Genomic DNA, 15582 nt, shown 5'->3' on the forward strand with positions numbered 1-15582 from the left:
GACGTCTTTTTAAAGATGCCTTTTCACCCGTGCGTTTCTGGATGCGGTCGTTACCTAGCGCCGGGTGATGGTCACGATTGAGTGTTTGTGGACGAGTCATGCTCTCATTGCAGAAAAATGACACGGAGTTGCGGACCAGGCTCCGTTTCCTGCAAAGGGGCGCGGGGTTCCCAGTTGCAGGTTCATCAGGCCAAGGCACTGAAGGACCTGCACGAGGGTGGGCATGACCCAGAAGTTCTTAAGGAGCTCCACACCGCTACTGACCTCGCGCTACGAGCGACGAAGGTCACTGCGTGGTCTCTGGACCGTGCGATGTCCACTATGGTGGTTCAGGAATGCCATATCTGGCTGTGTCGGGCCGACATGAGGGAGACCGACAAGACTCAGTTTTTAAATGCCCCTGTGTCCCAGACCGGCCTCTTCGGCGACGCAGTGGAGAACATCGCCCAGCAGTTCGCCGCCACACAGAAGCAGACTGAGGCTATCAAACACATCCTGCCCCGGCGGGCAACTGCTGCCTCCACCCGGCCACCAGCGGCAGTGCCTCAGTCTGCTGGTTGCGGAGGGTCACTCAGCTCACTCAGACCCCTCTTCGGTCCGCCCATGGACCGGATCCCTGCATTCCAACTTGCTGCCCCACTGCGAGTACGTCAGTGGTCCTGCTGGTCCAGCTTGTACGGTGTCTGGGTGCCTAGCTACCCAAACCGTCTCGCTGGCTCCTGCGGACCATCAAACTCGGCTATGCAATTCAGTTTGCCTGGCGTCCCCCCAAGTTCAGCGGCATCCGCTTCACATTAGTGAAGGCGGCCGATGCTCCTGTCTTGCGTGTGGAGATCGCAGTCCTACTGGTGAAGGATGTGTTAGATGCAGTCCCTCCAGCTGATATGAAGAAATCGTCATATCAGCTGGAGGGACCGGCTCTAACACATCCTTCACCAGTAGGACTGTGATCTCCACAGCCCCTTTTACAGCCCCTACTTCATTGTACCCAAGAATGGCGGTGGGTTATGACCGATCTTGGACCTGCGTCTCTTGAACCGGGCCCTTCATCGGTTACCGTTCAAGATGTTGACACAGAAACGCATCTTTGGGTGCATCCGTCCCCGAGATTGGTTTTGCAATGGTCGACCTGAAGGATGCGTGCTTTCATGTGTCGATCCTCAGACCATTGCTGCGGTTCGCATTCGAAGGACGAGCATATCAGTACAAGGTCCTGCCCTCCGGGCTGTCCCTGTCGCCCCGTGTCTTCACGAAAGTTCTGGAGGTAAACCCTTGTTCCCCTGAGAGAGCAGGGCATCCGCATTCTCAACTATCTCGACGACTGGCTCATACTAGCTTAGTCTCACGATCAGTTGTGCGAATACAGGGACTTGGTGCTCTCACACCTCAGCCGGTTGGGCCTTCAGGTCAATTGGGAAAAGAGCAAGGATCTCTTTTCTCAGTATGGAGTTGGATTCGGTCGAATAGACAGCACGCCTCATGCAGGGACGTGCTCAGTCGGTGTTGAACTGCCTGAATATGTTCAAGAGCAGGACGGCGGTCCCACTGAAATAGTTTCAGAGGCTCCTGGGGCATATGACATCTGCAGCGGCAGTTACGCCGCTAAGGCTGCTTCATATGAGACCGCTTCAACACTGGCTCTATGTGACTGGCCGAGTCCCAAGGTGGGCGTAGAACAGGTCTCCAGGCATGCTGTGCTTTTACACAGATGTCTCCACCACCGGCTGGGGGGCCACGTATAACGGGCATGCAGTATCGGGGATTTGGACCCCCAGTTGGCCCCCAACTGCACTGGCACATCAACTGTCTAGAGTTGTTAGCAGTACGCCTTGCCTTGAACCGTCTCTGAGGACTCTTATGAGGCAAGCACGTGCTGGTCCGCACAGACAACACTGCAACCTTTGCTTACATCAACCAACAAGGTGGTCTATGCTCCCATCGCATGTCACAACTCGCCCGCCACCTCATCCTCTGGAGTCAGAAGCATCTGAGGTCGTTTCGTGCCATTCACATACCGGGCTTGCACAACCGGGCAGCCGACGAGCTGTCACAGGCTGCGCTCCCCGGGGAATGGAGATTTGAGATGTTTCGGAGCCACTCAGGTAGACCTGTTTGTGTCTCCAGAGACTTCTCACTGCCAGTTGTTTTACTCCCTGACCGAAGGAACACTCGGCACGGATGCACTGGTGCACAGCTGGCCGCGGGGTCTTCGCAAGTATGCGTTTCCCCCAGTAAGCCTTCTCGCACAGACACTGTGCAAGATCAGGGAGGACGAGGAGCAGGTTCAGCTCGTGGCGCCTTATTGGCCCACTTGGACCTGGTTCCCGGAACTGATGCTCCTCGTGACAGCCCCTCCTTGATTCCTCTGAGGAACGTGAAGGTTCTAGGTGACCTACCCCAGGAGGTAGTTGACACAATCACCTCGGCGAGAGCACAGTCTACGAGACACGCTTACGTTTTGAAGTGGAACCTGTTCGTCGAGTGGTGTTCTTCTCACAGAGAAGACCCCCGGAAATGCCCTATCAGAGTCGTGCTGTCCTTTCTGCAGCAAGGGTTGGAGCAAAGGCTGTCTCCCTCCACCCTTAAAAGTCTACGTGGCTGCGATTGCTGCCAACCATGACCCCGTGGCAGGGAAGTCGGTGGGGAAGCATGACCTGGTAATCAGGTTCCTTAGGGGGGTGAGAAGGCTAAATCCTCCACGGCCCCCCTCTATACCCTCTTGGAACCTGTGTGTAGTGCTCGGAGCACTACAGCAGGGCCCATTTGAGCCTTTGCAGACAGTTGAGCTGAAGTTTCTATCAATGAAGACTCTGCTCCTGCTTGCACTGGCCTCCATCAAGAGGTTAGGGGACCTGCATGCATTTTCGGTTGACGGTTCGTGCCTAGAGTTTGGGCCGGCTGACTCCCAGGTAATCCCGAGGCCCCGGCCCGGCTATGTGCCCAAGGTTCCCACTACTCCCTTCAGGGATCAGGTGGTGAGCCTGCAAGCGCTGCCCCCGGAGGAGGCAGACCCAGCCCTAGCTTTGCTTTGTCCCGTCCGAGCTTTGAGATGCTATGTAGACTGGACACAAAGCTTCAGGACCTCAGACCAGCTCTTTGTCTGCCACGGAGGCCGGCAGAAGGGGAATGCTGTCTCTAAGCAGAGGATGGTCCACTGGATAGTGAATGCCATCACCCTGGCTTATCAGTCAAAGGGTGTGCCCTGCCCATTCAGGTTGCGAGCTCACTCTACTAGAAGTGTTGCATCCTCCTGGGTGCTGGCTCATGGCGCCTCACTGGCAGATATTTGTAGAGCTGCGGGCTGGGCGACCCCCAACACATTCGCTAGATTCTATAGCCTTCGTGTGAAGCCGGTATCCTCCTGTGTTCTCACCTCAAATTGGTAAAAGCACTGAGAGGCCCCGATTAGTGTCGGCTTGCTAAAATACATTGTTTATAAAATGATAGAAAACAGGAACAGAAAGTTTAACAAAGTCTAACTTGCGTTCAAAGGGTATGGTACAGTTTGTGTTTTCAGTTGTTTTTTACCTTAGTCTTGTGAAATTGCCTCTTTCTGGAAGTTGGTACAGTTGTTGTGTCTTAAAGAGACACAAACCTGAATAACTTGGATATTTTGAAGAATGTTTCAACTGTTGTTGTTTACACAGTGAAAATCAGTGGGGTCCAAAACAACACTGGACCCCACTGTCATTCATTGGATGGAGAAAAAAGGGCAAAACAAAAAACACTGAAACAGTATTCAAAATGTCACTTACTCCCTCTTAACCCTTGCATAAATGATTACAGAATGCTAATTTTTTGGGGTGGACTATCTCTTTAATCAAATTTTTTCCTGTTTCAGATTTCTGGGGGTTTAACCTAAATGGCTATTTATTATTTCTAGTCACTGCGACAGAAACCAAAAGAAAACACTTTCTTTAAGCCATAAGATTTGTGATGAAATGGCTGTTAAAGTTTATTCCCTTCATTAACTTCCTTAGATTATTACTAAGAAAACATTACACTACTGTAACATTCTTTTTCCACCTTGAGTAATTATTTACAGCTCCCTTAGCCTGAATTTCCGTTGAAGTTACTTAAATTACATTTACATGTATTTGGCAGACTATTTCATGCAAAGCCACTTGCAGTGCATCCAAGCTATACAATTTAATCCATATGTGCATGATTAAGGACTCCAACACATCTTGATCATCATCAATCCAGTTTCTTATCTACATGTCTTTTGTCTATAGTACTTCACTGAATCATTTAGCCGATACATTTTTACAAACTGACAGGAGCAATTCTGCTGGAGAAACCTGTGTCACTCCTTGCAAGGTTCAAACCTTCAACCTTTTTATTACTAGGCCAAATCTTTAAACCCTAGGCTACAGGAGTTGATGTTTGAGAGGTGTTGATCCCTGGACAGGAGGCCATTGTGAATCTGAAGCTCTCTTCATCGTGTGCTGGCTCAGCTGTATAATCACAGTGGGTGGGGTGAACGAGAGAGTCGCACAATCCTTCTCTGTGACCTCATTATAAAAGAGGGGCACTATGTGTTAGTTGTGTAAGCTTTTTAAGGTGTGTGTGACTGTGATGGGGATAATGTGTTATTGTAAGGGGATATGTTGTGAGTTTATAACAGACTTGCATAGTGTCAACTCTCAACTCCCCTGTACGGCACTGCAGACAAGCAGTCTCATTCACTCAGAGCTAAAAGCAATTAGTGTGTGTGTGTTAAATGCTTTCAGGTGTTCCTGGCCCCATATGTGGTACCTAGTGTGGTTGAGAAAGTGTGTTTTTTCACTTTCAAAGATGTGCTTTTTGATGAGTCAGTCCAAATAAGAGGTTTATATATGTTTCAGAAGAACAGCATTGATTGCATTTTGCTTGTTTTTGAAAGAAGTCTCGTCTTCCCCAAAGTTTATTTTCATTTGATCAAAAACATTAAAAAAAGTAATATTGTGAAATATTACAGTTTAAAATAACTGAGATAACTGTACATTTTAAAGTGTAATTTTTTTCCATGTGTAGGCAAAGCTGCATTTTTTTAAAGCAAGAAATGTAAGGAAGTAATTCTGTTGAAAACAGTTGTTCTACTTAATATTTTTGTGGAAACAGTGATAGATTTTTCAGGATTCTTTGAGAAAGTTGAAACCTGGAAGAGAATGCAATGGGTTCATGGCACAAGCAATTTGGATGCGAGTTTACACTTGAGGAATCAGACAAACATTGTAGTCATCATGGTTCAGCTGCTGTAGTTGCTTCGCTGTTGCCGTGACATTTTAAATGAAACGAGTTGGTGTGGACATTATTAAGTGCAGTCATCATGACTCTATGTGCTCCTCCAGTACATCTGAGTGGGTTCAGTTTGTGTGTGTGTGTGTGTGTGTTAGCATGGCCCTGTGTGTCAGGGTGTGTCTGGATATTGTTGGCCAGACCCGAGTCTCACCTGGTGTGCAGAGCCATGAGGAATGTTTAATGAGTCACAGTCAAGGAGAGCAAGTTTCAAATCACCTGGTAAAGCCCTTAATGTCACTTAGAAAACTACTCAGAATATTAGAGCCTTAGTAACTTTTCATTGAGACTTTCAATGAGTTTAAATGACATTACTAAAACTGTAATGTCCATAGAGTTAGTTCACTCAAAAATGTCAATTCTGTCACTGTCATCATTTACTCACCCTCACGTCATTTCAAACCCATAAAACTTTTATTCATTTTTAAAACACAAATGAAGATATTTTTAATAATACCCGTGACATCTGTCTCTCCATTGAAAGTTCATTCACCCAAAAATGTCAAAAAGTTAAAGATATTGTTAAAGAAATCTAAATGAATCAAGCAGTTTAATCCAAGTCTTCTCAAGAGATATGGTTGCTTTTTATGATGAACAAGATTTAATTTAGGCTTTTATTCACTTATAAACATTGATCTGCACATATGCATAGAGCACAACAAATATGATAAATAGGAGAATGTTGGTAAGAAAACAAACCAAGAATGTTTTTCCAACCATATTAGAGCCCTAGTAACTTATCGAGCCTTTAAATTACATTACTAGATCTGGAATGTACATTGAACACTCTTTAGTTTATCCAAACTGTTAGAACACTGAGGTTAAATAAACATGTCTTCTTGACTAGTTATGAATGATAAGAAATACTCATGCTGTGCACAGCAGAGATATGGAGACATGTTTGACATGTTTTGTTTCCCAAACATCATTACAGAGATATTAAAGTCTGGCTCTGAAGTGAGGAGAGCTGTGTTGATGTTTGACCGGAACAAACAGCATTGAGGAAAAGGCCTATGTGTTTGTCAAGTATTTTTTCCCGATAACGCTATAAATAAACTCTATTTAGGGAACCACAGTGCTGAGTGTGATCAAATAGAGTGAGTTTAGTGCTGGGGTTTTAAAACTTTTTGATGTCAAGGACCCCCAAATATAATGATTAGCAATGGACCCCCTTCCTGAAAGATACACTACTGTTCAAAATAGTTTTTAAAAGAAATTAGTACTTTTATTCAGCAAGAACGTATTACATTTTGTGCATTAGGATGGGGCAAATTAAGAAACAAATGAGCATATTAGATTTTTTTTCTTTTCTGAAGCATCATGTGACACTGAAGACTGGAGTAATGATGCTGAAAATTCAAGCTTTGCCATCACAGGAATAAATGACGTTTTAAAATATATTCAAATAGAAAAGAGGTATTTTAATAATGTTTCACAATATAACTGTTTTTACTGTATTTGTGTATTTTTGATCAAATAAATGTGCTTTGGTGCAGTGTTAATTTTGACAGGCATTTTTGATTTAGTCTTAGTCTTTATCTTGAGACGAAAATGCTTAATAGTCTTAGTCACATTTTAGTTATTTGAGTCTTTCATAGTTTTAGTCTACGAATAGTCATTGCATTTTTGTCAACTTTTAGTCATTACTTTTAGTCAAACTGCAGTTACCAACATTTATTTTGGTAGCTATTTTATATGTAGTCTTCAAACAAAAATAGTAATTAATTCTTCTCTTTTTAGACCAAATCAATTAAGCTTATGATACATTTGAATCAAGGATTGAATTTGGAAAAACTTCCAGACAATTTTCATTTTTGGGTGAACTATCCCTTTAACAGTAGTGAAAAGAGAGCAACTTATACAAATGATAGTTGTTCATATATAATATATATAATTTATCATTTTTGAAAAAGAAGCAGAATAAGACAAATGCAAAAGAGATACAAATTCAACTTTTTCAGATACAGTAGGTTTACTTAAAATATTTATTTAACATCTTTTGTTGGTTAACATTAATGACACGGATAGGTACTTAATTATGAACGCTGTCCCTTTAAGACGGAAGGCATGCATGTAATACTGACACACGTTCAGTTTTCACCCACCTGTTTACGTTCACTTAATCCATAACCGTCTGTATTTACGTGAGATACTGTAGTCTACACCAGTGGTGGCGAACTGAGGTCCTGGAGAGCCGCAGCCCTGCAGAGTACAGCTCCAACCCTAATTAAAACTCACCTGCCTGTAGCTTTCTAGTAACCCTTCAGACCTTGATTAGCTTGTTCAGGTGTGTTTGATTAGGGTTGAAGCAAAACTCTGCAGGGCTGTGGCTCTCCAGGACCGACGTTCGCCACCCCTGGTCTACACGATAGACATTCGGACTGCTGTGTGTGTATAATTTAGAGCACCGAGAACTGATCGCACGCTGTATATGAGAACTGAAGAAGTGGAGCGTGCGCGAGAGAGAGCACTTCTATCAGCGCGATTCCGCCTATCCTGCCTTCACTAACTGTAATCGACAACGAATTGTGACTCCCGGGAAAAACGGGACATCTGGTGACCTTATCCCTACCCCTTCGGGTGCTGAGGCCATTGTTTCATATTGCTAGTTCGCATTTTGGTAGCCTATCCATCCACTGCAGCTGCCATACTGAGACTAGATATGCAAACGCCCCTTATCCGATTGCAATCCAATGACAAGGACTCACATTTTGAAGGACAAGACAGTAGCCTATAGGATGTATTTTGAATGTCCGGTAGTCCTCAAATAACATTACAGTCCCGTCTCGTCATGGAAGATGCGACATAAATTTCCTCATAGTTTTTATCATCAGATATTAGTTTTAGCTCGTCAACATCTCGTCTTAGTCACAGAGAAAGTGTTCGTTAACGAATATTTTTCGTTGTCGTCTTCGACGAAAAATAATTGACGAAATTAACACTGCTTTGTTGTGATAAGAGACTTATTGAACCTTATGTGTTTGACTGGTAAAGAAAATGTCATATTACTATGTCTGGAAAATACTGTGCACTGGAAAATACTGATTAAGCTAGCATTTGTTTGTGTTAACATTCAGCCTTCTACATTAGGTGGATTCTGAGTGTTATGTGATGTGGGTCATGACTGTGTTGGCTCCTGGCACGACTCCCTCAGGAATTATGTCATTAAGCATACAGAACTGCGTTCTTGGAAGTCTTTGGAAAGCTGGAATCTTGTGAGTCATGTTGAGTCCATAGGACAATTTTTGGGCAATTCTCTCATGTGGCACTATGAGCTTGGAAAGAGTCCTGTGCGTGCGTTGTGTTCTTCCTATTCCTGTGTACTGCTTTGGATATCAGTTGGAATCGCATGGAAGGCATTTCCTCAGTGAACACATGCTACTCTGTTCTGGTTAAACACTTACCTACAAACCGTGGCTGTGAAATTTAGCCACTGACTTAAACATCATGCAGATGCGTTGAGCAGAACATCTCAGGTTAAAGGAAAATGATTTTGTGCTGATGTTGAGCTGAATAAACCTGACTATTTTTGTATGGACCATATTTAATCAGACATAATATTCATTTATATTAGTTATAACCAGGTGCTAAGATGTTAATTGGTATATCATCCATATCCAACAGTTGCTAGCTGATCAAATGACTCTTATCAATCAGCTCTTTGTGCTTGAGTAGTGTAAAGCTTTACCTTATATTTGACTAAATATTTTGAATGTGATGTCCAAATACTTTGGCTTTGAAGCTTATTTAAAAAAAAATATCTTTATTTATTCTGTTTATCACTTTAAAGCATATAATTCCCCCCCCCCCAACATTCTTTGAGTCTACCTTATCAGATGATGTAATTTCATTTTATTAAATTGGTGAAAATCCTTCTTACTATTTTTACCCTCATTTGAAGCCATTAGTCATACTCACTCCCACAGAGATATTCTAAGGTATTAAATTCTTTTACATTCCTTGCCTGTTTTGTTGGGACAGGAACACCATGATCAAAGAAAATCCAACAGGTGATTATCTCTAATAAAGAAGACATTTCTGGAAATACTGTTTCAGCTCACTAAGAAGATTATGATTTATTCATATTTCATAGCTAGTCAGTAAATCTTGAGCTGTTTGGCTGCTTGTCTTTTGAAAGTCAACTACATCATCTATACATATTGTACAGTTGATGTCAATTAAATCTGTATTTGATGTGTTATTTTAATTATCTGAATATTAATGGTTTAATATTAATGAAAATGAACGTCCATCACAAGTTTCTAGTGAAAAAAAAAATGCAGTAGCAAATAGTAGAGTGAAAGAGGAACTAGTCACAAATAGCATTCGCCCAGTTCTCAGCCCTCATACAACAGTTTAGCAGTCATTACAGAGGAGTTATTTCTCGTTAAATAATGAAAAAAGAATTAATTATTTTAATGAGTTTGTCTAAAGCATATTCATGCATGTTTAATCTTGTAAATTTGTATTTAAAAGTTTTAAGACGTTGATCATGCTCTGCAAATCCTGTTAATAAATGAACAAAACATTTTATCATTTGCAGTTTTAGACTTTTAAAGGATAAATTTATGACTGTAAAATATAATGTTTAATGGTAAGTTTATTATGGTGAATAGGCATGGGCCGGTGTGAGATTCTGACAGTATGATAACCTTAGATAAAAATATCACTGTTTCACGGTATCACGGTATTGCAATTGCAGCTCTAAAATATGTTATTTTTAAATGTCTAGGTAAAAAAAACAACTTTTTTTCCCACTGAACGCAATACATTTTATTTTTAAGAAACCGAGAACATTTTGGAACAGTAAACATGTCAGGCTAAATAATTAAAATAAATAATTGAATTCTTAATTAAATTAAGTGCAGTCACTTAAGTGAGCCTAAACCTGCAGCTCAATAATCAAAAACATAAATCAAAACACAATTTCTTTAAAAAAATAAATCAATAAAAAATGCGGTCATTAAACCTGCAGCTCAACAGGGTTTTTGAGACATGCTCACTTTCTACACATTCCTCTTTCAGTCCAAGTTATAATGCAGGAATGTTCACCTTTCCTGGATTAAGTTTGGAGCTGTGAAGTACGAGGATGTGTGCACATACACATAAGGAAAGAGAGAGCAAGAGTGTGTTACACACACACACACACACACACACACACACACATGGTCTTTCTCCATACAACACTCAAACAGTGACAAAGACACCTGAGAGCCAGCAGTTTGATTGTTTTTTTTTTAAATGTTGTGATTTTGAACAGATGTAAACTACACAGAGCCGTTGTTCACTGACAAGCTGCGCAAAACATGCGCAAAATATGATCGTGGTTTTGCGCAGCTTGTCGGTGAACAACGGCTCTGTGTAGTTAATGCTGCTCCATCTGTACGGAACATCATTGTGTACGGAACATGGTTAGTCTACGTTACCCGAAAAATTCCCATACGGCAGACTTAATCTTTTTCGACGGGGGGAAAAAGGTCCATGGATTCACCTCCTTCAGCCATCCTACACACAGGTGACTCTCACTGACTGACTGACTGCTCACAGTCTCGCACCAACCGGAGGGGGAGGGGGTCGTGTGACTCGTTACGCTCTTCGCTGCACACAACTGAGGGAGTCCTGCACTTTCCGTCTTTGACGCATAAAAAAACTGTGCATACCGCAGGAACGGTATAACAGAAAATTTTAGTGGTTTTGAAACCGTGACTTTTCCAAACCGCGGTATACCTTACAACCGGTTATCGTCCCATGCCTAAGGTGAATAATAATGGTATCGCCCATCCTTGATGAGTCATGTAATTGACCGAACCTCCAGTAAATAAGTGACAATTTAATATGTTTATGGTTTTAAAGCTTTGGCACATTGTTATAAAACTAACTCTACTGGTTAGAAATAGTAATAATTAAACAAAATTGCTCACACTTTTATCACTTAGTGTTGCACCTATATTTCTTAAAGCCTTGACTAAAGTGGTTTTTATTCTGTTTAAAATTTGCTTTATTTTGTTTTAAAATGTAAATGTTGTGTGTCAGATAGATTAGATGATGTAAACTGTGAGATGCACCGATGTCTGAAAAGATGGTAGAAAGACATAATCACTACTGAATAGTATTTCTAAACATGCATTTGGACATGAATCCTGTTTGAACATGAGAACCCATACACACCCTTCTCAGGTGGCGGTAGTTAGGTCACTGGTAAGGGAACACACACATGCCATCCATAGGGACCAGTGTATTAGCGAGGTGTTTTTCTTCCAGGAACTAGTCTGTAAGCAGGTGCTGGAGACAATAACATCCTCTCATCGATCCCTGGAGTAACTGCAGTAATTTAGCTTCTGCTCTTTTCTTAATATATAAGCCAGCATGACAAGACTAAACATAGGACAAAACATACGCTTGCTAACTGCTGTGCTCCATCTGTTGCATACAATTTTTGAAATAATCATGATTCATGAGGTTCAGTAAATATTGTTGATGTGACTATAGCATTGATTTCTAAATCAGTATTTTTGGCTTGTTTTCCAAAAAATATCATCCTGAAAGCAAATGTTTTTGTGTGGTCTTTCCTCAAAAAATCTAAATACATACATGCATAGACACACACATGTATTTTGATTTTTTTTAAATTATATATATTTTTTAATTCAAGTGTTACTTTGTGAAGCAGCTGTTTTTCCACTGATGCCAGACTATTTCATTTCTTATGAACAGTCTTATCTTTTGGTTTTGTCCAGTTTCCAAATAAAATGTGAAAATAATCAGTAACCTTTCTTTTTTAGTATTTAATTTAGCCTACTGGATTGTCAAGAAATGGGAAGTATCACATGCTGATTAAAATAGAAACCATTTTTAAAAAACATTTAAACATGACTCATCTTGTGATGTAAGGTTTTTGGTCTGTTAGATTAAGGATATGAGATTTTTACTGCTATTTACTGCAAAACGACAGCAAGATTGTGTGGGAAGAGAGAGGAACTCTGCGAATCTGCATAACTGAGAGGCAGAGTGAGGAAAGAAAAGAGGAGGAGCAGAGCGAATCCCATGCTCATCATTCATCCCTATACAGAGCCTGAGAAAATAGTAGAGACCTCACCTTTCCCTCATTCCCACACCAAACCTGCTCTGTATCCCTTCTTTCTCCCTCATCACTTTTTCTGCAGGGCCTCTTAAATGACAGGAAGTGAGGGAGACATCTGGTGAAGGAAGGCAAACAATCAAACGGCGGCTTTATGTTGAATGGAGGGAGAAAGAGAAAAGTGACTTGTCACACACACACATGCCTCTGGCGAGACTGAATTTACTGTTCACCTCCCTCTTTTACAAGGTGTTTTTCTTTGATCCAGGGTTTGTTTAATGAAATCAGAGCATGGAATTATGGATAAATGTCTATGGGCTGTGTGTGTATGTGTTGGTAAGTGTACAGTATGTGAATGCCTGCATTGATGATGAATTATTGTGCTTATGGATTTGTTATTTTTTTGTGTGCATGTGTTATACATAGTGGCTCTGTGTTGTTTTAGGATAACTTTCCATGATTCTGGTTGTATTTTGTTTGAGATTTTGTGGCTCTTCATTTCTCATGTATTTAGCAAACTTGTTCTTTGTTTATTGTAGTGCTCATTCCGTTCTGTTGTATGGTACAGTATTGCACATAAATGTAAATATGGTAACACTTCATCTTACAGTTCATATAATAGCATTAACATGTATAATTTATTCAAATAGTCATATACAGTATTTTAAAACGTATTTAAATGTACGTGAACCATTGATCTGTTAAACATGAGGCCTATAATGTTTGTTAGTGACTAATGAAAGTTAAAATTCCCTTTTCGTTAAAGTTCTCTTCCATGAGATCACAGTCAAACAATGTTGTATATTTTTTTGGAGAAAAAAATAGTTGATATTCAGTGAAACAATAGAGCTGAGCATAGTACTAATCAAGATCTCATACTTTTGATAATGAGTCCAGCCTCTGATTAATCACCCTAATTGCTTTGTTTAAACAATCTAATAATCAGCAGTTAAGGCTCCCAATATGAAATAAACACACAGCATTTTATTCAGAGCCTCATGAATGGATACATTTCCCATACTTGAACTTCATTTTAACTAAAAACCAAGACCAGTTTGTTCCACCAGGCGAACTTTGTTTACACTTTCTTTAGAACCTTAATTCAGAGTAAAGCAATTGCGTCATAATCAGGTTCAACACCAGCACAATCAGTTCATTTTCATTTGTCTGTCACAGAGTCAGTTCTGACGGTACTGTTGATCTTCAACAGCTGCATCTGAGACCAGAAAGACCTATAAACATACAGCCTTGGCGTAGACTTCATACACTTTAAATAAAGAATTACTGTTCTCTCTCTTTCTCTCTCTCTCTCTCACACATACACACACACGCACACACACACATTTACTTAGCTATCTAAATGAGGGCATTGCATAGGCTTCTTTTGTTTTTCTATACAGCTAGTTATAAATACTATACCCTAACCTAAACCGAAAACTCTCTACATTTTTACGCTCTTTCTCTCTCTCTCTCTCTCACACATACACACGCACGCACACACACACATTTACTTAGCTATCTAAATGAGGGCATTGCATAGGCTTCTTTTGTTTTTCTATACAGCTAGTTATAAATACTATACCCTAACCTAAACAGAAAACTCTCTACATTTTTACAATAAAAACACTTTATTTATTTTATACTGTGTTTAGAAGAGGACATCCCCAAATGGAGATTTTGTCCGATTTAGTTCACTTCTGGGTACAAATTTGTCCACAATAAGGTTAAGTAGGTACACCTTTACATAAAATACTTATTTATAGGTAATACAGTGTAGATAAACAAAAGTGTCCAATAACATTATGCAGTAACACCATCTACACGACTTTGAGGGTTTAGGACAGAAAGCTTCTGTAAAATGTGCAAAAAGATGTTATTTTTTCAATCATAGTTCAGTCTAAGGCCTTAGGAACGGGGCTGATTTAAGGGTGTGTGTGTTTTTTTTTTGCTTTAAATTTACATCATGATTTAGCTTTGTCCTTTACTGTGGTATAACCAAATTTCTATGCAAACAAGTCTATACAGGAAGAGCCCAATGTTCAGTGAACAAATCAAAATGGCTGGAGATAATGGGAAAACATTTCATATCCTCCTTTTTCACCTAATGCTGCCAAGACGTTGGAGGTCCAGATTGCACAACTCAAGTCTCATATGGTCTCAATCTTCAGTGTACTTTACCACTGCAGCACCAGACTTCATATAGTAACAGCATTAACAAGCTAATATTAAACGGGACATCAGATGCCCATTTTCCACAAGTTGGTATGATTCTTTAGGGTCTTCATGAAATATCTGTAACATACTCTGGTTAAAATTCCTCAGTGGTCGTGTAAAACAACACCCTTTTTACCTTGTCAAAAACAGCTCTGTTCACAGCGACCTGCTTTGGTTCATGTCTCTTTAAATGATAATGAGCTAATGCTCACCCCACCCCTCTCGCGTGTCAACTTGAGGCACATGAATAAATCCGTATATGGCTCGGACATGGTCTTATTCAAATAGCTAGCTATCTATCTACATAGAAACCATCTGCAAATTGAAACAGCTCGCTGGATTACACGGTTTCAGACTCAAACAGCCCATAACAAACTGGCTGTGTGTTTTCTTTTCAGCTTTTTTGAGCTGGCAGACATGCCAGAAACCCAACTAAATGTCAAAAAAAAGGTAAAAAAGTGAAAATATCATCTGATGTCCCCTTTAACAAAAACAATAAGACTCTCTCTCGTTCTCACTGGTCTTCTCTCTCAATCTTTTCCCTCTCTGTCATTATTTCTCTCTGTTTCATTTTCATTTTCATTTTGACTAACATAACATTTCAGTGAACTTTGTTTGCCTGAATAATAAGCTCCATTTCCAAAGATTTGTCTTGGCTTTAAAAATAAATTTTTGATCAATCCATTATGACATGCTGTGTGTAACACAAATCATAATGTGGATGTAATTGTCTTTCTCTCAGGGTCAGGTGGAGGTCTTTGTGAAGCTGCAGGTGTCACCGTGTATTCAAGAAGAAGCTGACTATTATGTGGTCCTTGTAGGCTCGTTCCTTCACCATGTAACTACAGCTCACAGGACCGAGGATCAAGGTTCAATTAGATTCACTGTGCCCGGTAAGACACTGAATAAATCACAGGGTTTAATAGATGTGCATATATGCCGATTTTCTTTGATTGTGTAAAGGCCAGCTCACACCAAGAACTATAACAATAACTATATTGGCATCTACG

At 40.7% G+C, this 15582-nt stretch overlaps 1 protein-coding gene across 5 annotated transcripts in view; it reads left to right on the forward strand.

Moving 5' to 3' along the window:
* The window catches only part of LOC107596179 (rho guanine nucleotide exchange factor 28-like), an 83454-nt gene that overhangs the window by 14823 nt on the left and 53049 nt on the right, over window positions 1–15582 (forward strand). For all 5 annotated transcript variants that reach the window (XM_016286855.1, XM_016286857.1, XM_016286856.1 and 2 more), the window contains exon 3: window positions 15315–15465. In XM_016286855.1, coding sequence (XP_016142341.1) covers window positions 15315–15465 — 151 coding nt within the window. The remainder of the gene's footprint in view (window positions 1–15314; window positions 15466–15582) is intronic.

The sequence above is a fragment of the Sinocyclocheilus grahami genome, unplaced genomic scaffold, assembly GCF_001515645.1.
Source record: "Sinocyclocheilus grahami isolate Dianchi unplaced genomic scaffold, SAMN03320097.WGS_v1.1 scaffold215.1, whole genome shotgun sequence".
NCBI lineage: Eukaryota > Metazoa > Chordata > Actinopteri > Cypriniformes > Cyprinidae > Sinocyclocheilus > Sinocyclocheilus grahami.